Genomic DNA, 21,388 nt, shown 5'->3' with positions numbered 1-21,388 from the left:
GTTACTATGGGGGTTGCAAAGATGTCATATTTACCAAGCTTTGGAATGCGAAGCATTGCAGAGTTTAGCCCCAGCAGTTAACGCCATCTGAAGATGGCGTTGGCCCAGGGGCGTCTTAAGAGAGGAGGGGGCCCGTGTGTACTCCCCGTGCGTGGTCCCCTCTTCTCTCCCCAGTGGCTGGCAGCCGACTGATGCGGCTGGCCAGCCACCGGAGCATTAGTAGACTCCGGGCACTAGAGTCTGCCCGGAGTCTACTGTGCATGCGCAGAACACCCGGAAAATGGCCGCGGCGGCCATTTTCCGCTGTTCTGAGCAGCGCTGACACCCGACACCGGACAGGTTGGTTTAAAAACTAATATGGGTGCAGGGTGTGCGGTGCGGGGTCCCCCTGGACCCGGGGGCCCGTGTGCCCCACAAACACTGCACCCATTATAGATACGCCACTGCGTTGGCCGCTGTTGCCTATAGGCTATACTTGGCAACATTTTCCTGGAGATTATTCCTCTAGAAACCTCCCCGGCAATGGCCGCACATGCGTGGTCAGTAGGCCGCGAAAGCACAGGAGTACAATAGAGTGAAGTCACTTCCCTCCGAGCACATCGCAGGGACGGGCTACTTTCGATGCCCCTGTCCCTGCATGTGCCAATTCATACATTGCGGCAGTATTCTCACATACTGTAATGCGATTTTGGGTGCTAATACCATGCCCAGATCCCATTCAGAATGTAATTATTGATAAATGGGCCCCAATGAGAAGGCCATTACTACAGATTACTATACTTTATTATACCGTTAGCTCCCTGGGGCAGGCTTCACAATTTTTATATTTGCACATTTTCCGAGGCCTCCTATCACCTATTAACAGTTCCTGTATTTCTAGAATATGCAGGCTATATACTTGTATCCAATTTTTTGTGCAGTTGTTAAATACTGCAAAATAAAACCAGCAAACCGTCTGTAAGCACTTGACTATCTGTGTAACAGGAATAGGGGAGACTACAGATAGTGTTGCATGTATTGGGGTGATAATACATATTACCACAATCTGTGTGATTCTAAACATGTAATAAGAATGTGGGTAAATATAAACAATGTAATAAGAAACATGGTAATCAAACAGTGTAACAATTATCTTGGTGTTTCCAAACCGGTATACATGAATGTGAGTAATTACAACAAGAATCAGGGTGGATATAAACAGTGTAACAAGAATGATTGTGTACAGACCTTGTTGCATGAATGGGGGTGACAGTAAACAGTCTAACAAGAATTCTGGTGACTCTCTAAATAGCGTAATAAGAATCATGGTGATTATTATAGACAGTGTAGTCTGGCAGACCCAGGACAGTGCTGGATGTCTGACTCTGCTATGGATCATGAACAGTCCCTTACCTTACTGCGGAGATGGGTAGGGCTGGCATATGGATGTCTGTTTGTAACCAAGGCCGACATTCACTCCTTACTGCAATAATATCCCAGGCACACGACGTGTTAGCAGTGGCTAAAGGGCCAATAAAGAGGGCTTTGTACTGGAATCCTACAGCCACACCACACAATGAACACACTCGCCCTGTGCAAGGAAAGGCTTCAAATCTCAGCCCGCCCCCTGCCCCTGTTGCTAAGCGACCAGCTCTGGCTGGGACTGTCTATCAAATCTGATGTCATTAGACTTGGTGTAAGGATAAGAGGGAGGGGAGGAGGAAGCAGAGTTTCGGTTAACCCCCCCTTTCCACTCCCACACACACTGCAAGTAATGATCACACAGTTCACACTCCCACTCATGATGACTTAAAGGAAACCGTGCATAACTTCCACAATTTGCACAGCAATATCCCCAGCTGAAGGTAGAAGTCACACTTATAGTGTACTCATGTTCTGTCCCTGAAGCATGCTGGTATTAGCATTGTCCAACTGTAGCAGCTACATAGCATCAATTAAACAAATACATAACCTTGCTTGCCCACACAGCTTACATTCATCATTAGTATCAGCACTTACAGCGGCTACCCCTTGCTAACTGCATGAGATCCATCAGAAATAGACCTATTGATATCATACGCGTGACTAAGAATGCGACGCAACTCTGGCTACACACCCACATCACTCCTACGAAGCGGTTCTCTTCCATGTGTGTTACACCCAGGAGTCCCTCTCTCCAGAGCCATTGCAAAGAGCTGTCCTCTGAGATACTCTAGGTACACAGGGCCTGATTCAGAGCCGCTCGTAAGCGGCCGCTCGCTCGCTCCGAGCGATGTTCGCACATCTGCACATGCGTATAGGTCGTAATGCGCATGCGCCAACCAGTCATTGCGGTCGGAAATCGTGCGCTCGCAAAACAGCGAGGGCCTGCTAATTTGAGTGGCAGGATGAGGCGTTTGTGGGTGGTAACAGGGGAAGGTGCTTGAAAACGGGGAGTGGAGATCCGAACGCAGGCGTGCCTAACGGTCAAAAGGGCGTTTAATGGGAGTGCATAATTAGTAAAAGAGCGTCATCGACCACGTCACTTGGTTGTCTTTTAGCCTGAACTGCTCGCAGTGATTGCGGGAAGTAAAACCTACCACAAGCACTGCGAGCAGTTCAGATGCCTTTCGATGTACTCGATTAATCTAATAAATAGCGGAGATGACGTATGATGCGAACGGCCAGGGTCGTCTTTACAAAATAGCGAGCGCATGTTTCGTTCGCTCGCTCGCTCAGACATAGAGGCATCAACAGACCGCAAAAAGCGAGTGCTCAATTTAAATAGGCGGCCCCTTTTTCTAAACGACCGTTCGCAAATAGCGTCCGGCTCTGAATCAGGCCCACAATGCGGTAATCAACCACGGTATGTACTCGAAGACTGGCGGGATGTACCACATCACGGATGCGATGCTTAGTACATCCCGCCCATAGAAAGAAATGTACGACTCGCACGGAGATACACAAAGATGTGTATACTCATAACCAAGCACGTGCTGTTTGCAAATATTCACTAGATGTGGCCACGTACTGTGCTGTGTGTGCCATTCAGAATCAGCCCTTAAATCTCAATATGACTATTTGACAGAAGAATTAGCTTAATTACCCTGATGGCTTGTACCTCCTATGAAGATGGTCTTTAAATTATAACAACGATCTACCACCTTTATTGTTTTACATTATTAAATTAATCCTGCATTTAGGGCCTGATTCAGACCCGTTCTATATCTGCGTACGCTCGCTAGATGCGTATGCAAATTTTTCAAAGTGACACCACGGGAAGCGATCGCTCACCAAGGCATAAGCACGCCCACCATGTCTTAGCGAGTGGCCACTTTGTGTATGCATACACCCAATCGCACAGGCAGAGCCGTCCACCAGCAACACGTTATCTCCAGTAAGTGTATTAAAACACTGGTACATCGAGCACCATCGGATGTGAACGCAGTGCTTGAGGTAGCTTTACCCTACCGCAAGCATTGCGAGGAAATCGGTATAAAAAAATGGCAAGTGACGTGTACTATGACACTGCCTGTTAATTATGCACGCCTCTAAAACAGCGTGGAAATACTCAGGCACGCCTGCGTTCGAATCTCCAACCCCCCGTTATTAGTGTCCTGTTACCACCCACAAACTGCCTCTCCTGTCACTCATTACCCTGGGCTGCCTTTGCTGGGTGAGCGCGAGGGTTGCGATCGCAGTGTGTAGTTCGCACACGCGCAGAATGAAGCATGCGTGTATGCAGAACATCGGGCCACTTGCAAACGCACAGAGCGAGCGGCTCTGAATCAGGCCCTTCGTTTGTAAATAAGGAGATCAGTATATTTTGTTGACATGGGAATTGCTGACATGGTTAGCACGCTGACCCTGACCATGCTGACATTCATCATGTGGACACTGATGAAATGTTGACATACGGTAATTATAATGTCAACAAAACGTTCCTGGTGGTCTGTTGATGACTTGCCGGGTAAGGCAGCTCCAGTGGTGTCTTCCTGGTCGGACCTTGATGTAATGAATTCTGGCTCATCCTGCAGCGGTTCCAGTGGTGACTATCACTAACCACTAGCCCTCTTCTTAGTGCCTAGCCCTAACCTCCCCTCCTGCAGCCTAACCCTCCCCTCTCATAGCCTAACACTAAACCTCCCCTCCTGCAGGGCAACCCCAACCCTCCGCCTAACCCCAACCCTCCCCTCTCATAGCCTAACACTACACCTCCGCTGCTGCAGCCTAACCCTAACCTCCCCTCCTGCAGCCTAACCCCAACCCTCTGCCTAACCCTAACCCTCCTCTCTCATAGCCTAACACTAAACCCTCCGTTGCTGCAGCCTAACCCTATGGTCTGTGCAGAATGTTGACAGTTCACATGTCAACATTGTGAACATGTTGACATTCTGCAGATGCCGACATTCAATGTCGACATTTCAACAATGTAAACATCATAACTGTTGACATTGTGATGTCAACCTTATGAATGTTGACATAATGACTGCATCCCGTAAATAAAATATATAACATGATTAAAGTGAACAGATAACCAGGGCACCATTTCATGTATTATGTAAATATTGATAACTGCTGGAGCACTGCATGCAAATGAGTCTATAATGTAAATCTATTTCTGGCTGTGACATTATAAAAGAGTATAATTATTATCACGATAAGAAGCAAAACAACCTAATTTGTCTATAATTATTATGTATGAGCTCTGTGCCCGCAGCATTAGGGCACATGTATTGGATGGAAGAATACAGTGTACATTATGTAACCTGTCTCATTGTGTAATAAATGTATTCTTAGTTCTCTTTATGTAAGGTAATATTAGCTACATAAAGAATTCATAAATTCTTGATTATGGATAATTATACACTTTGATGTGCAGTTTGGCCTTCAGTAAATCGCCTGATTTATAAACCACCCATCAAAGCTCCAAAAAAAATGGCAGAACCGCCCTTTAGCAAACCATGTCTATGGACATCTGAAAGATAATAGTTCTATTATTATGAACTATTCTGTACACCGCATGTAATTCTGTGTCTGTTCTTTTTTTTTTTTTTTATTGTAGGTGTGGACACATGCACAGTACCCAAACCCTCTTTCTGTATGTCAAATACAATTCTCAGTACAGATGTGTCCTCTTCGCACTACAAACGTGTGCATGCATTGATGGGATAAGCCGCGTCCACATGCGCTACACTACACCATGCAATCCTATGGAGTCGCTGGGGCACAATTTGCTGACATCTGTATATCACTATTCTGTTTCTGTCATGCAGAAAGAGGGATGGGGTACTGTCAACTTGCCTACTTTCCCTATTCGGCCGGGAGCCACGCCCCCTGGGAAAGCAGGCAAGCCTCCCGGCTGGCCGCTGGCCCTTCCAGGCCCCCACAAGCCCCCACAGTGGGGGGGGGGGTCAGATGACGCGATTCACGCTGAATCGTGTCATCATGACCCTGCTTCACAATGGCGGTAATCTCGGCAGTGTGTAGCAGGGGTGGGGCCAAAATTACGCAATCTTGTGACCACGCCCCTGCTCTGCCCCCTATGCCGGGTAATATTCCCGGCTGCACCCCCTCCCCCCACTATGCCGACCTGGCTGCTCCCTCACAGAGGGGGTAGCCAGTATGTCGGCATGCCTGGGTACTGTGCAATAACAAATTGAGAATTGTATGCGACATACAGAAAGGGGGCTGGGGTGCTGTGCGTGTGTCAAAACCTACATAATAATAATGTACTGAGAACTGTATCTGACATATAGAAAGAGGGACGGGGTACTGTGCATGTGTCCTCACTTACAGAATAATATGCAAACAATTGTATATGTAGACACATGCACAGTACCCAATCCCTCTTTCTATATCGTATGCAATTCTCAGTATGTCATTATTCTGTATCTGTCATGCAGAAAGAGTGATGGGGTGCTGTGCATGTGTCCACACATACAGAATAATAGTGTACTGAGAATTGTATCTGACATACAGAAAGATGTTCGGGAAGATGGCACAGCACATGTTCTTTAGAAAGCAAAGACTGGCACAAAACCAGTCTTTGCTGTAACTGCGCAGCGCCATCTTCCCGATGATGTCACTGGGAAGACGGCGCCATGGATTAGCGGGGACCCGCTTTCCGGAGTGAGGTAAGTACACTTTGGGTGCAGGGTGTGCAATACGAGCTACCATCCCCCCCGGACCCAGGGGCCTGTGTACACCACACACCCTGCACCCATTATAAATACGCCTATGGATTCACCTCTGAATCAGGCCCTTTCTCCTTCTTTTTTTTTTATTATTGTCTAATTGCACAATAAAATCCATAGGGGTCTATTTACTAAGCAGTGTTATGAGACACAGTGAAAAGTGATAAGAAAGTGATAAGGTGCCAGCCAATCAGCTCCCAACTGTCATCTCACAAGCTATGTTTGAAAAATGACAGCTGGGAGCTGATTGGCTGGTACCTTATCACTTTCTTATCACTTTTGACTCTGGGCCTGATTCAGAGCCGGACGCTATTTGCGCTCGCTCGTTCAGAAAAAGGGGCCGGCTATTTAAATTGAGCGCTCGCTCTTTGTGGTCTGTTGATGCCTCTATGTCTGAGCGAGCGAACGAAACATGCGCTCGCTATTTTGTAAAGACGCCCCCTGGCCACTCGCATCATACGTCATCTCCGCTATTAATTAGATTAATCGAGTACATCGAAAGGCGTCTGAACTGCTCGCAGTGCTTGTGGTTGGATTTTCCTACCTCAATCAAGAGAACAGTTCAGGCTAAGAGACAACCAAGTGACGTGGTCAATGATGCTGCTTTGTTAATTATGCACACCCTTAAAACGCCCGTTTTGACCGTTAGGCACGCCTGCGTTCTGATCACCACCTCCCGTTTTCAAGCACCTTCCCCTGTTACCACCCACAAACGCCTCATTCTGTCACTCAAATTAGCAGGCACTCGCTGTTTTGCGAGCGCTCGATTTCCGACCGCAATGACTGGTTGGCGAATGCGCATTACGACCCATACGCATGCGCAGTTGTGCGAACATCGCTATGAGCGAACGAGCGGCTCTGAATCAGGCCCTCTGTCTCCTAACTCTGCTTAGTAAATAGACCCCCTTTGTGTTTATATGTTGTAATTAATGTCTGAAAAGATGACCTAATGAAGATTGTAGTGCTCAAAGTTCTGGCCCAGACAGTATGGCGTGTGATCTGTATAGATGCCAGCAGTTCGGGAGCAAAGTGCCCATGAAACTAATTAAAAATTGTCAGCTGTACAAGCTATTCATTATTGTGTGGTCACTGAATTACTTGTCCATGTAATACATTCTAGGTCAGAACTAGGCAGAGCACAGCCATAGCTGTAATATACACTGCATTCAGGCACACAACCTGACCCACAATGCTATGCGTCTGGCCTGACACTAGACCATTATTATTACAGCAACCATGCAGAAACATTACTAATGCAAATGTGTGTCAGATTGTGTTTCCATGCAAGGGGAAGGGGGCGCACATGCCTTGCCCCTTCCCCCTCCTCCTCCCTTTGTCTCCCCACCCCCCAGGTTGCTGAGTAACGCAGAGCAAATTCTCAAACACTCAGTGACCTCCAGCAGTTACCTGCACACATAACTGTTCCTGGTCTGTCACATTGTAAGCAGACAAGCTCCCTGGTCATTGGCTGTCATTAATACAATGCTTTATTGTACTGGTCAGAGCCTGGCCTGGGAATTATAGAAACATTTTCAAACTTTGTGCACATGGATGATCGCACAGTCCAGGTTCAGATCTTTTATATGTGGTTTACATATCACTCCAATACTGCAGGACAAACAGACAGATCTAATTAAACACTGTGTGCAAACAGAGGGACCTATTTTTTTTAAAAAAATATTGGGGGTGCTCTTATTACTTACCCCTATATTGGTGGGTACACACTGGGCGATATTACTGAGCGACTGCACGATTACGACATCGTAATTGTGCAATCGCTCAGTAATCGTGCACAAATCGTGCACCTTTATGTCGGAAACGACCAGCGATGCGCACTCCCGCTGGTCGTTTCCGAAATTGTCCATCGCCTGAACATGCAGCACAATCTGACGACCTCGTCAGGTTGCTGCATGTTGGGGAATGGGGGAGAGAGCCCGGCGCTGAACGATATCATTAATGATATCGTTCAGCGGCTGTGCTCACTGTCATGAACGACATAGAGCACAGCCTCCCGGCGGACACACTACACGATATCGCTCAGGGAGCATATTGTGTAGTGTGTACGCACCTTTAGACTGAATAAAGGCAAGCTTAGACATGGTTTATGGAAGCAGCAGCACAAATAGTGGGAGTGATCACCAACTGAGCTGGTTCCTAGGCATGCAAGTAGTATCCAATGTACTGTGCATTATGTACATGAGTTTATTACTGGTCTGTATCGGTGTCTATACCTGTATTTTTCTCAGCCAATAATTGTGGATATTTGCTTACGGGTGATAATAGTAACAAAAGCAGCTAGTTGGATATATTGTCTATAAGCTACATATGCAACATCTGCGATGTCCCTTACTGGTTTTTTAATCCATTTATTTCACCCAGTGTCCGTATTAGCGTCCCTGAGTTCTGGTCTTTGTGGCTATAAGCCGGCCTAGTATCGGAACAAGCAGCTCAGTATTAAATAAATTACTTAATAGATTAATCCTGCCAAATAATCAGACAGTGACAGGACCTGTTTTCCCGTTTGCCACACGTCTGGATGGTCGGATAATCGGATTGTACAAATCTGTGCAAAACAGGCAAATCATATAAGGGCCTATTACGTGGTCAGCAGAATGGAATGTTGGACATGCCTATAGATGATCTGATATATTGTTTTATTACATGGTTCTGACGATTACATTTAGACAGTGTACAATACACCTAGGTGCTAATACTGATAATACAGGTGGTGTACTATGGGATACAGATCTCAGAGTGGGTAACTCCTCCCCAGCTCTTTCAACCTCATAGTCCTTTAATAGCAGTGACAAAAGGTCAGTTGCTGCGTTAGTGTTGTGATGACACAGTGAGGAGTGTGTCTATTGTCACCTGTGCTGGCTGTGATAAGAGTACTATCTACCTCCTGCAGACATTGCATTATAAAAAGCTCTATAAACTAGGCAATCTCTTTCAGCAAGATGCCTGGAACTATTAGCAGGTCTATAAGGCAATGCAGACACACGAGGCAACAAGCATCTCCCATGTATGTATAACCCTGCACAGAAACGGCAGAGTCAGCAATTTGCAAGCATTCCTGTTATCTTGTTTTCATGGTTCTTGGACTGATGGGACAATGAGGGGAAGTCAGATTGCTATGTCTGGACCTACATTCTTCCTTTACCAGATACTTCCTGAAAACACACTATCCAGGAAATCCAAGAGGGAAAGTCAGTCCATCACTGGACATCATAGTATCCAGCACGCTGCTGGCCTGAAAGGGAAATTCCCTTATGCTGCACTATGACCACTGTCACTGGGTCTGATTCTGTATCTAGTTTCCTTCCTATTTTAGAGGTCTATCTGAATTCCCCACATCTATGGCTCTCACTGACGTGCAAACTCTGTACAATTATCTCCACCTGTTGTCTGCACACAGCAAAGATAGCCATTTTTTAGGTATAACTCAATTCACCAGGAAACAGATGCACCCTGGTGGCAAGAGACACACATTGAATAAATATTTTTATAGAGTTTCATTAAATTCACAAAAATAGCTGCCTCCAACAATGTGTAATGACAGGAGCAAGTTAGAGCTCTGTATAGTAAAGGCCCCCCTCATCATAGGGATCGCTGCGATGGGATCGGAAATGCCGTCCGGCAGACATCGATGCCAATCACGATCATTTTTTGATCATGATTGGCAAATCTGTGAAATCCAACATGTTGAATTTCACCAATCCGCCGACCCGGCATCTCTGGATCGCCACATCGTGTTGATCCGTCGCAGAGGTATGGGGGCCTTTAGTTACATTTTGTTTGTCTGCAGCACAGGACATATTGTAAATTAGGGAAATACAGGGAAGACCAAATATATTCAGATATGAAAACAACAGGTAGGGTTGGACCCTGCTCAGGAGAGAGGTTATGTTCTCATTGGAAGAGGGGACTGCTGAAATAACATGGCTGAGTGTGACTTATACGTTGGTATCCAATTAGCCCCGAACATTGTTAGGGGGCTAATGGATCCCCAGGTCCATCCAATTAGCCCAGAAGTGCCGCCCCGACGCCGACACTGATCGTGTTTTTTTTTTCTCGGGACCTGATGTGCGCGGAAAATAAATCCATCAAAAAAGCAGTTTTTTTTCACCGCCGAAAAGGCGAAAACACATAGGTTCATGAACTTATCACGGATCATATGTGTTTTTGGCCTAAATATCCTATTATTTCATCCGAAATCCTAGGATAGGGAGAAAGAAAACATTGGCAAAAAACGGGAATAATCAGCAAAAAAAACAACCTGTTTTTCACTGTTCGCGGCTAATTGGATATCCCTACAGTGGAAATTGGGAACGTTTTGAAGGTATTGATGACTCAGGATATATGCTGATTATGTATGGGTAGGATAACTTCATGGTACCACCTCTTGCTTTCAGCTTGTAATGATTATAAAACCGTAGCTGCACCCCAAAAGTCTGTAATGCAAACTGCACCCAGCAGCACTGAAGCTATAAATGTACCAGACTATCCCTAATATTGTGCATCACAGAACACAGAATGCGCCAACATGCTGAAAAATTATGGTAAAGCTATGTTGCAGGGTAGAGTTGGCTACTAAGTGAATGTCTACACACATTGATTCAAATCTTTTAGATTTTCAAATGATTTTAATCACTAAAAGTTTGGTGTATCGAGACATGAGCCTCTCTGTCAGTCTCCCCCAGAGGAACACTCTGGCACTGCAGTGCTGATCTGCTCAAAGACAGACACCGAACTGCTGTAACACTAACTCAGGGACAGGCAGTGAGTGGTGTGTTGCTCTGCTCATACTTACAGCAGGTACCTCCCATCCGAGCTTGTTGCTCTAGTCTCCATGACTGCCCGGGATCCCAGCTCCGCTGGCTTACGTGCAGTGGCCAGCCCGACTGAGCCTCCACTTGGTGGGTGCTCTCACCTCCCGGGGGTGAGTGCACCAGTGGCGGCTGCAGAGGTGGGCCTGCAGCACAGTCCAAAATTAAAATAGGGGAGCAACACCAACTGCCAGTGAATCCTGGCCGGTGGTGTGTGGAAGGACAGTTGGTGTGGCTCCCCTATTTGAATTTTGGACTGCGCTGCAGCCCCACCTCTGGAGTCTCCACTCTATCTCCACTCTATCTCATTGGCTGCTGTTTAACACACACACATCGCCGCCAGCACTGGCGGTGATGTGTGTGCAGCAGCCAATGAGAGTCTGTCTGACTTTCATTGGCACCTGATTAACACACACATCGCCGCCGCGCTCCTCCTGGCACTATTGGCCCACCTTCTACCCTCCTCCTGGCACTATTGGGCAAGCGCTCAGGGGGAGGGAAGGGGCTCGGCTGTGCAGCATAGGACCGGCGCTGGGAAGCCTAGCGCCGGTCCTGTGTAAATGTGTAGTGCACTACACTGGCTAACTAGGATGGGCCGGTAACGTAGCCGGCAGCGTGCCGCCGGGCCCACGGCGCCCAGGGCACGTGCCTCGCTCGCCATGCCTTAATTACGCCACTGGTGTGCATTGCAGTGATGGGCGCTCCTGGTTACACCCCTCCCCAGGAAGGAGAAGTAATGCTGCTGCTGTTGTACAGCTGCAGAGCAGGGATTAGCAGTCGCACAATGCCTATGAATAGCAGGCGGAAAAAAAGTGCAGAATTGCGGTTTTCGGGTGCAAAGGTGCGGAAACCACCCAGCATCCTTGGGACAGCTCCCCAAAGGATAACTGCTTCAAAAAAATCTTTTAAAAAAGTGAGGGACACCCCAAAAAATGACTTTGAAAAGGGGGCAAAAAAGTACAAAGTGGGGGTACAAACTTTAAAACTAGCTAAATAGACTTTTGGGGGGTCTGCAAGTATGGGGGAGGTGTTTTTCTGTTTGCAGGTGCTTGCTGAAGATGTGTTTTTTAACACTTCACTTTAGCGATTTTAAACCATGTTTGCCCCCATATTTGACAGGACTACTATTTTCTCCAAAAAAAACTGCTTAATGCTATTCTTCACCACTTGTGCAAAGGTGCTAAATAGAGACAATTTACAGTACTTAAGTGTACTCACCGAATAGCCCCAAAGAGCTTCACTAGGGCTATTCGGGGTCCTCTATATTGATCCCCAATGTTAGTGCATCTTTTGGGGGGTGTCAGGCTGGTTTCCCCATATTTTACAGGACTTTTCGCATGTTAAAGTTTTGCCGGGACTCGTTTTTGCGTCTTTTGGGATTGAATACGGTGAATAGCGGGGGCGCGCACTAAAAGTTTCCACATCCAAAACAAGTCTAGTTGGCGAAAAAGTCCAGCATGCAAAAAAGTATCGCGGGTGCAAAACTAATTGAATATGCCCCTTAGTCTGAATGAGACTTAAGCTGAAATGTGTACATATTTAACGGTTCCCAGTCTTATACCAGCCACAACACAGAGAATTGCCATTATCCCAGTTGTATTCATTAACTTAAGGGCCCCCATACATCTGCCTGCCATTTCCCCATGTGTCTGGAACCGCCATCTATGATTGGCGATCTGTTGGGGAATCTGTGAAATTCTTCATGTTAAAAATCCCCGATTTGCTGATCACGATCATATTTTGGTCGGGATTGGCAAATCATGGAAATTCAACATGTTGGATTTCACTGATGCCCCAACTCTGGCATCTGTGAATCTGGGATTTGCCTAATCCAACACAAATGTATGGGGGCCTTTACAGTCACCGCCATTACAGTCCAGGTTTTACAGATATCAATGCTTCAGTCCAGATGGTTAAATCAGATTGACTAAGGTACTAATTAAGTCACCTGTGCTCAAGCATGGATCTCATTAATACCTGGACTGTAATGGCAGAGTTTGTGAACCTCTGGACTAAGGGACCTATTTATTAAACTGTGTAAAACCATAAGTACCTTCACTGGATTATGGCAAAATTAAGTAAATGTCCTATTTACACTGAAGTGTCAAAATTCATGGGATAGATGTCTAGTATCATGTAGGACCCCCTCTAGCCCGGCAAAGGGCAGCAACTCAACGTGGCACTGATTCCACAAGTGGACGGAAGACCTCTGGAGAGATATTGACCCATACCGTCTGGATGGCTTCCCACACACCCCTGATATTTGTAGGTGCAGGATCTTGTGTGTGACTGGACCTCTCCACCGCATCCCATAAATGACCAATTGGGTTCATGTCGGGCGAATGTGGTGGCCATACCATTCATCCAGAATGCTCCTCAAACCAATTCTGGACAACTTGTGACCAATGACACTGTACAATACCCTGCTGGAATATTACATTATTGTGGGGGTAACATGAAGTCTATGAAGGGCTGCAAATGGTCATCAATCAATGCAACATAGCGCTTACCGGTCAGTGACGTGTTCAGGTGGACCAGCGGATACAACTCATGCCATGTGAACACACCCTACCTCATTATGGAACCACCACCAGCCTGCACAGTGCCTTGTTAACAATTTGGGTCCATTGCCTTATGGGGTTGGTGCCAAATCCGAACCCTACCATCAGCTATAAACAACTGGAATCGTGGCTCATCAGACCACGCCACATGTTGCCAGTCCTACAGAGTCCAATTAGCTACATCACAAGCCCAGGTGAGGCGCTGTGTCTGGTGTCGTAGTGTTAACAGGGGCACTCTGGTGGGTCTTCTGCTCCCATCCCATTAAAGCTGAAGAAGGCTGCATTGACCTGCTGGTGATGCGTTTGGTACCTCCTGCATTAAATGAGAATGTGATTTGAGCCAGTGTCGCTTATCTGTTGTCATAAGCTGCAGGTCACGATTATTAAGCACCTATGGTCAGCCACTGTACTGTCCACGATGGATGGTAATGCCTTTCATGAGGTATTCCCAATACACACGTGACACCCTTAGATTGAGTAATGTTGAATGTTCGCACAACTTTCTAAATGGAATGTCTTATGCGTCGAACAACCACTATGATGCCCCGTTCCAACTCCGATAATTCACATCGCCTTGCCATGAGCAGCCTAGCCGGCATTCAAACTGTCTCACGAGATGTCAAAATAAAAATGATGCAGGTCCGGGCATTTACAAGACCTCACAGTGACGCCACCTACCATTACCTTTTACATACTGATATTCCATGACTTTTGGTATTTCAGTGTATTACTGCTGTAATGCTGGAAATATCACACCATTAACTAACTACATTTGTCCCCATAAGCTCTTTGTAGGCAGTGATATTTTGCAATATAACAAGCTCCAAAAGCTTAGCTTTTCAGAGCTTGTCTTCATTAGTGAACTCCCATGGGGTTAGCCACTCTTCACTTTGTTGACAATGTGGCTGTAAAGGGATTTTTTGGCCTATCTTCTCGATGTTCACAATTCATTTTTTATGCATTGTCTGTACAAGTACTGTATAAATGTAGCAGGCTCGGGGGCACCTGGGAGCCTCGAGCAGGATGGCGGACCTGAATCTGAAGGGACCTGGGCCGTCGAGGCAGCGGGACCCGGCGTGACCCTCAGGCTGGTGTGGATGCTGAGGGATCCAGCCCCTCCAGTAGATTGCAATAGCAGATGTAGGGACAGCAGGGGTGACTTCCCACTGCCATTGCCCCATGTGGAGAATGGAGGCAGGCCTGCATCTGGCAGGATTCAGGCCCTGACAATCATTGTATGCCTTTTGAAATTGGCACCGCAGAGTGTGCCAGGCAGAACTTTGACCCAAGGAGCCTATTCTGGGCCTTCCACAGGACGAATTTGGACGACCTCACATAATTTGGACGAAAACTTCCCAGAGTGGTAACAATGGATCCCAGAAGACATACTAGGGGGATGAGGTCCTTGTCGGAACTCCCGTTGGTGTACGCTGGGCAGAACTTTGACACGGGGAGCCTAGACTGGGCCATCCACTGGATGGATTTGGACGACATTGCATGATAAAATGTAATAACTTGAAGATTTAAACCCGGACAATGCTGGGTACTTTAGCTAGTTTTAAATATTTCATAAATGAGCCCCTATAACTTGTAAATTGCATTGAAACAGTTTGTTAAATGTGTGTATTATGCGAGTAATTATTAATAACTAGCCTTAGTACAAGGTGTTGTCCAGGCTATGACCAAACATTATTGGAATGTGATCTACATGCACATTAGAGTTGGTACGCCAGTACCTCCAAAAGTGAATGTGAACAGCGAGCCTGGATGGCAGAAGGTATGCAGTCCGGAAGCCGGCGGACCCAATCCCGACAGCCAGCTTCCCGACTGCTTTATCCAGGCGAGGGTTAAATGACAGGCGTCTAAATCTAGACGCCTGTCATTTTACCGACTCCGGGAGACCAGCGCCCGGCATCCCGATCGAAATGATGCTGGGCGCCGAGCGCGGACAGCCACGGGGGGACGGGGGGATGTGTTAGGTTTAGGGCTCCTGGGGGGGACTTAGGGTTAGGCACCCCCCCGGGAGGTTAGGGTTAGGCTAGGGGGAGGGAGGGTTAGGCACCCCCGGGGGGGACATGGGGTTAGGCACCCCGCCCGGGGGTGAGGGGAAGGAGGTGTTAGGTTTAGGCACTTAGAGGGGGGATTATGGTTAGGCACTGGGGGGAAGGTTAGGGTTAGGGGAGGGAATTAGGTTAGTGAATACTTACCTTAGGGACGATCTAGATTTTCACCCATGTCGGGCAGCCGCTGTCGGGATTCCAACCGACGGACTGGCGTCCGGCGGTAAATCATACCGATTCCATGGCAGAATACTGTTAGCTTGCAGCTGCAAGTAATCTGACAGATGGCAGTGCTAAGGAGCGCGAAGTACTTGGACTCATTCGTTACGGATAGCAATTGTGATTAACTACGAATTTGCATGCAATGAGACTATGCTAATGCCTGCCACAGCTCGGCGAGCATAAGATGCCAACTGCTGCTTTCTCACATCCATCCAGCATCGCACTTCTGTGTAAGAACATTGGTACCATCGACACACATCGGCTCGTCACGCAGCATTTACAGCAGGTCTGGCTAGCTGCAGAAACTGCAAGCCTCGCCGCATGCAGTGGGTACTCAAGCTGCGTATGCAGTCGCGGTGGCTAATTTATGCACGCCAATGATACAGCGTTCAAATGGACAGACACGTCTGCGTTTTTCTGACCAGTCCCCTGTCACCACCACCACCAAACGCTGACAGCCTGTCACTCACTTTGCGATGGATTCTCGTGTGCGTCCGTAATCAGGGCCGGCAGCAGAAATCTTGGGGCCCGGTACACTGATGTCTCTGGGACCCCCAACTCCTCACCACCACCCCCGACCCCACCACCCACACATCTCTCCCCTGCATGTGTGATATGTGATGCATGATAATGTTAGTTGAAAGTTATGCCAGCCTTTAAATAAAGTAAAAATACACTATGACTTACCACACTGTCTCTCTGTTACTGATGATGCAGGCTGTAGTTCTTGTCTGACGTCTCTTCCAAGGTCTTCTTGTTGACGGTGATCTGGAAGCCTCAGGGGTAGGAGGGAGAGTGTCTGTCTGTAGCCAGCCATTCTCAATCCTCAGCCCCTAATCGCCTTTCTCAGCCCTCAGCCCCTCATCACCTTCCTCAGCCCCCATCAACCTTCCTAAGCCCCCATCACCATCACGAATTACCTTCTGCAGCCCCCATCAACCTTCCTAAGCCCCATTACGAGCCTCAATCACCTTCCTCAGCCCCTATCCCCTCACCACTACAGCCTGCCGACTCAGCTTCAGCTGCTTCTTCAGTAAAACTTGCGTGGGCGTCTGTATCGGACGTGCATGACCGGCGACGTAACCTATGACGTCATGTCACCGCATCGCTGACTGCAAGTTTACGCCTGGCCCGGGTTGCATCTGACCAACCTGGCAGAGCCCAGCCCTGCCTGATCCAGGCTACAAAGGAGATGCGCAGTGGTGGGTATGGGTCCCGGCGGCAGCTGCACTGCACCGACCGGATCAGTGAGTCCACGGCCCCATTTTGTGACCCTGTAGACCTAGGGGTCCCTCTGGATCTCGGGGCCCGGTACAGGTGTCCCCTTATACCCCCCATCGCAAGGCCGGTCTGTAATCTTAATGTGATCGCTGCACACATGCAGTGCAGCTTGTACGTATGCGCAATCGCAAACAATCACTCGACTGCATTCAATATCGCTATTGATTACGCTGCTGAATCAGGCCCGAAGATGCTATAAGCTAAAAACATTGTGGACTTTACAGTGCAGCTACTTTATTCTGAGGTTCTATGGTAAGCAATTTCCGACTTCCTTACTGCTGTGCACTACATTGCCTGAAATCTGTGTATGAGCAAAGTATCTCTCTGATTACTTGACCTTAGTAAAGTTACTATCAATTTGACTGTGCTCAATAATTTTTTTTATTTTTTTTGGATGGCATTAGTCATTTGAATGTAACATTTGAATGTGACTGGCAGCACTACAGATGTCCCTATTATGTGCCCTACATGGTGGGTTCCTTGCCACACATATGCGTTGGAGTTGGTACACCAGTACCAAAAAAAAAACAAACGTGAATGTGAGTAGGAGGTATAGGAAAACACACAGCCTATGTTCTAACACAGCCTGTAAACTATTCTTATTTGAAATGTCAAGTAAATTGATTCAATGATGTGCCCATGGGAACTCTGATAGAGCCAAAAGCACTCCAGGGCTTGCGGCAGCAAGACCCTACCGCAGGGTCTCGTCGCAAGCCCGATGTTCGCGATGGTATTGACCATCGCGACCATCATTTTGGCCGCTCGCTATAGCTGTGGGTGGTCACCCACAGCTATGCGAGCGGCCAGAAGGCCGCTCCAAAAAGGAGCAGGGACGGCCCTGATTCAGAGCGAGCGCTCTGTCAGAGCATACGGCTCTGAATCAGGGCCTCAGTGTGTAACCAGCTTTACTATGTAGGCACGATAGGTCATTCCGATTCAAGCAGAAATGACCTATCGACTGTATCGCTCAGTGTGTATGGCCAATTTGCTCTCTCCCACGGTTACATGCGGTATCGTGTAGTTGGCCGCACAGCACGTCCATCCGGAGGATATCGCATGTGGCCCCATTGCAGGTAATGAAGGATGGAGTAAAGGATTGTTCCGTTGGTAATTACCTTGTCCTAATGTGTACCCGAGGTACGAGGCCGTCAGGCCGACATATCGTACCGGTACACATTGCTTCATGTGTACCCGGTGTAAGGATTAAAATTGGAGATTGTACTTCATATAGAATAATCATCTTGTTTGTATGCACCCTCACTGCTTGTATATGATCGCTTGTATTGGGGGTTTCCAGTGACTGATAGATGCATTTTCAATTACTTTCTGGACTTCTGTTTATACTGAGATTATGGGCTAGTGTAGCAGAATCCCCATCCTCCACTTTTCTCATCTCTAGGGACAGATAGAAACCAGATGCAGTCCTCTTTACACAGAAACAAATCTGGAAATGAAGCCATGCTGATTGTAAATCGGATTATTTCTTTATTGGGCAGGAAGAGCTAATTGTCTCTTCATTAGTGTCAGCTTTGATATGTGTAATTTTCTATTCCCAAGAGATTTACCGAACTCTGATGTTCAGTAAATCTCCACATGTGCAGGTCAGGTCCTGTGATGTCGCTCCCAGTTCCCCAAAAGTCACAGCATGATGGCAACGGGCAGTGTTCCAGAAAATGGGGGCGTGTCAACCCTGTTTTCTGGGCGTGCTGAAGCCAGTGGCTATTTCATTTGGAGGCAGCTTCAATGGCAGCAGGGTATGTGATTTTGCTAAACATCCATGTGTAACCTAAGGGCTATTCAGCTGTCCGATGGTCACGCAGTTGAACCAATTTCTGCATTTTCGGACGCAGCAGCGGATCCGGCAGTGGGCATCTTTTTACTTAAGACGCCTCCTGCGGCTTTTGCATATTTTAGCACAGCTATTGTGTAGTTCTCTGAATCAGACATAGAGATCTAATTTCCTCCCTTGTGAGGTGAAAATCCCCTAATATGACAATTGTAATCTGAGTTTCACTGGAGCTGAGTTGTATGGTGTTGAGATTTGAGGGATTCTGAGAAATAACAGAAGTATTTGGAGAGACCATAGGGGCGGGATGTATCAAGGGGAGAAATGCGGTCAAACCCCGAAAATGTGGGTTTGACGGCATTTTTCATATGCACCAAGCCCCGGTTGGGTTAGGTAACGCCATCTTCCTTATGGCATTACCCATAGAAGCATATGGGTTTCTCTCTGCAGAGTGCTGATAGAGGGATCCAGTCGGATCCCTCCCAGCACCCCCTGCGGCATGTGCGTCCTTCTGCGCATGCGCAGAAGGATGCCGGTGGGGCTTCTGGGTCATAGACCCGGAAGTCCCTCCATCGCAAAGGGCTGCTAATACCGACAGAGAGGTCCTTTGCGCTGATCTTCATGCAGACCGGCGTTACCAACGCCAGCATGTATGTGATGACCGGCGTAATGCATTACATCGCAAGTGCGATGTGTCATGCATCCCGCCCTAGATGTGTGTTATGCCGGCACCTTCTGGCAGTAACATCACAGGTGGGAGCAGTGTCAGACTGGGGCATAAAGGGGAATGCATTAGAAGGGGCCCATGCTTAAGGGGTGTGGACATCCACCAAAGGAGGTGTGACCAGCCACCACAGTTGCTTGGCTAACCATTAGGCTAATATTGGAGGAAGGTGAAGGGGGTAGAGGAAGGTGCTTGGGGAAGAAGGTGACGGGTTGGAAACAGAAGAAGGTGACTGTGTGCCCGGGGACGGAGGAAAGTGAAGGGGCAGAGGAAGATGATGGGCTGGGGGCAGAGGAAGGTGATGGGGAGCTGGGGGCAGAAGTTGGTAGGGGCTGGGGAATGAGGATGGGGTCTGTGGATGGAGAAAGGTGATGGGGGTCTTCTGGGCTGAGGATGGTATTGAGAGGCTGAATTTGAGGAAGGTGATGAGGGGCTGAGGACTGAGAATGGCTGGCTGCAGACACCATCCCTCCTACCCCTGAGGCATCCACAGCACTGACATCAAGAAGACCTTGCAAGAGACGGTAGACAAAAACAACAGCCTGCATCATCCGTGACAGAGAGACAGTGTGGTAAATCATAGTGTATTATTACTTTATGTATAGTCTGGCATATCTTTTAGTTAACATTATCATGCTTCACATATCACACATGCAGGGGAGGGATGTGCGGGATTGGGGGTAGTGGCGAGAAGGTGGGGCCCCCAGAGACATCAGTGTACCGGGCCCCGAGATTTCTGTTGCTGCAGGGGCATCTCTTCCATTGGGCTTGTTGGGCAGTTGCCCAAGGGCCCGAAGCTTGTAGGAGCCCACCAACCCACCCCACCTACAGCCACGAGTACTCACCTCAGTCCCAGTTTCACTTCATCCGCCGGCATCAGACCAGTCAGACAGAGTCTCTCTGCATGTGTGGGAGGTCTGATGGGCATGCAGGGGCATTTAATTTTATTGACCATTTACATTTTTTTTTTCCCATGAATGGGTGGGTAGGGGACAAGTGCATAGCTTTGCCCAGGGCCCACACTGCTGTTAAGACAACCCTGCGTTGCTGGCCCTGCTTCTACTGATAACAAAAATATCATTGTCCAGATTTTGGTTTCCAATTTCTTAAGTCTCCCCAGGCAGCATTAAAATCCACCTACTGTATTCCTGTCTTTCGCATTATTCATAATAATATATAAATGGAGTAAAAGATGATATATTGGCATTGATATTTCCCAGACTATAGTGATATTTCAGAGTTAGTAGCAAAATAGGTGAAAGATGCATATGCAGCATAGTGGGGCTGATTCAGACCTGCTCACGAGCGCTATGCGCTCGCAAGCGGGTCAATGTCGATGCCCCCTGTTTGCCCCCTGCGCATGCGCCGGCTCCGGCGTGCGCATGCGCGAGACCCGGCCATGGACGGGTGCTCCGTCACTATGGGTCTCGCACCAAAACGGGGCGGCTGTCGATTGTGATTGACAGCTCGCCCCATTTTGGAGGCGGGCAGGGGGGGTGGCTACACAACAGAGGCGTTCCCAAAGGAACGCCTGCCATTTGTGGGAGGCCCCACTGACATCACCAGTGGTGTCAGTGGTGATCTTCCTGCTCTATTTAGAGCAGGAAGCTCACTGGGGCTAGCGGGAACGAGACCCTGCCACAAGGGTCTCGTCGCAAGCCCTGATGGTCGCGACCATCACCTGGCCGCTCGCAAAAGCTGTGGGTGGTCACCCACAGCTTAGTGAGCGGCCAGGAGGCTGGCTCCATTAAAAAAAAATAACCGCCCTGATTC

General features: G+C 47.9%; 1 protein-coding gene across 2 annotated transcripts in view; it reads right to left on the bottom strand.

Annotated features, from left to right (window-relative positions):
* Positions 1–21,388, bottom strand: part of RAB11FIP4 (RAB11 family interacting protein 4) — a 122,570-nt gene that overhangs the window by 40,549 nt on the left and 60,633 nt on the right. The window contains exon 1 of one of the 2 annotated variants that reach the window (XM_088468557.1): positions 1,393–1,573. The exons of the other annotated variant lie outside the window; for it this stretch is intronic. Coding sequence (XP_088324683.1) covers positions 1,393–1,452 — 60 coding nt within the window. The 5' untranslated portion in view covers positions 1,453–1,573. Of the gene's footprint in view, positions 1–1,392; positions 1,574–21,388 lie in introns of those variants that run through there. 2 annotated transcript variants of the gene reach the window in all.

The sequence above is a fragment of the Taudactylus pleione genome, unplaced genomic scaffold (genome assembly GCF_031769625.1).
Source record: "Taudactylus pleione unplaced genomic scaffold, aTauple2 ptg000012l, whole genome shotgun sequence".
Lineage (NCBI taxonomy): Eukaryota > Metazoa > Chordata > Amphibia > Anura > Myobatrachidae > Taudactylus > Taudactylus pleione.
Note: the sequence above shows the minus strand (reverse complement) of the source record. Positions and strands in the feature narration are given on the sequence as shown.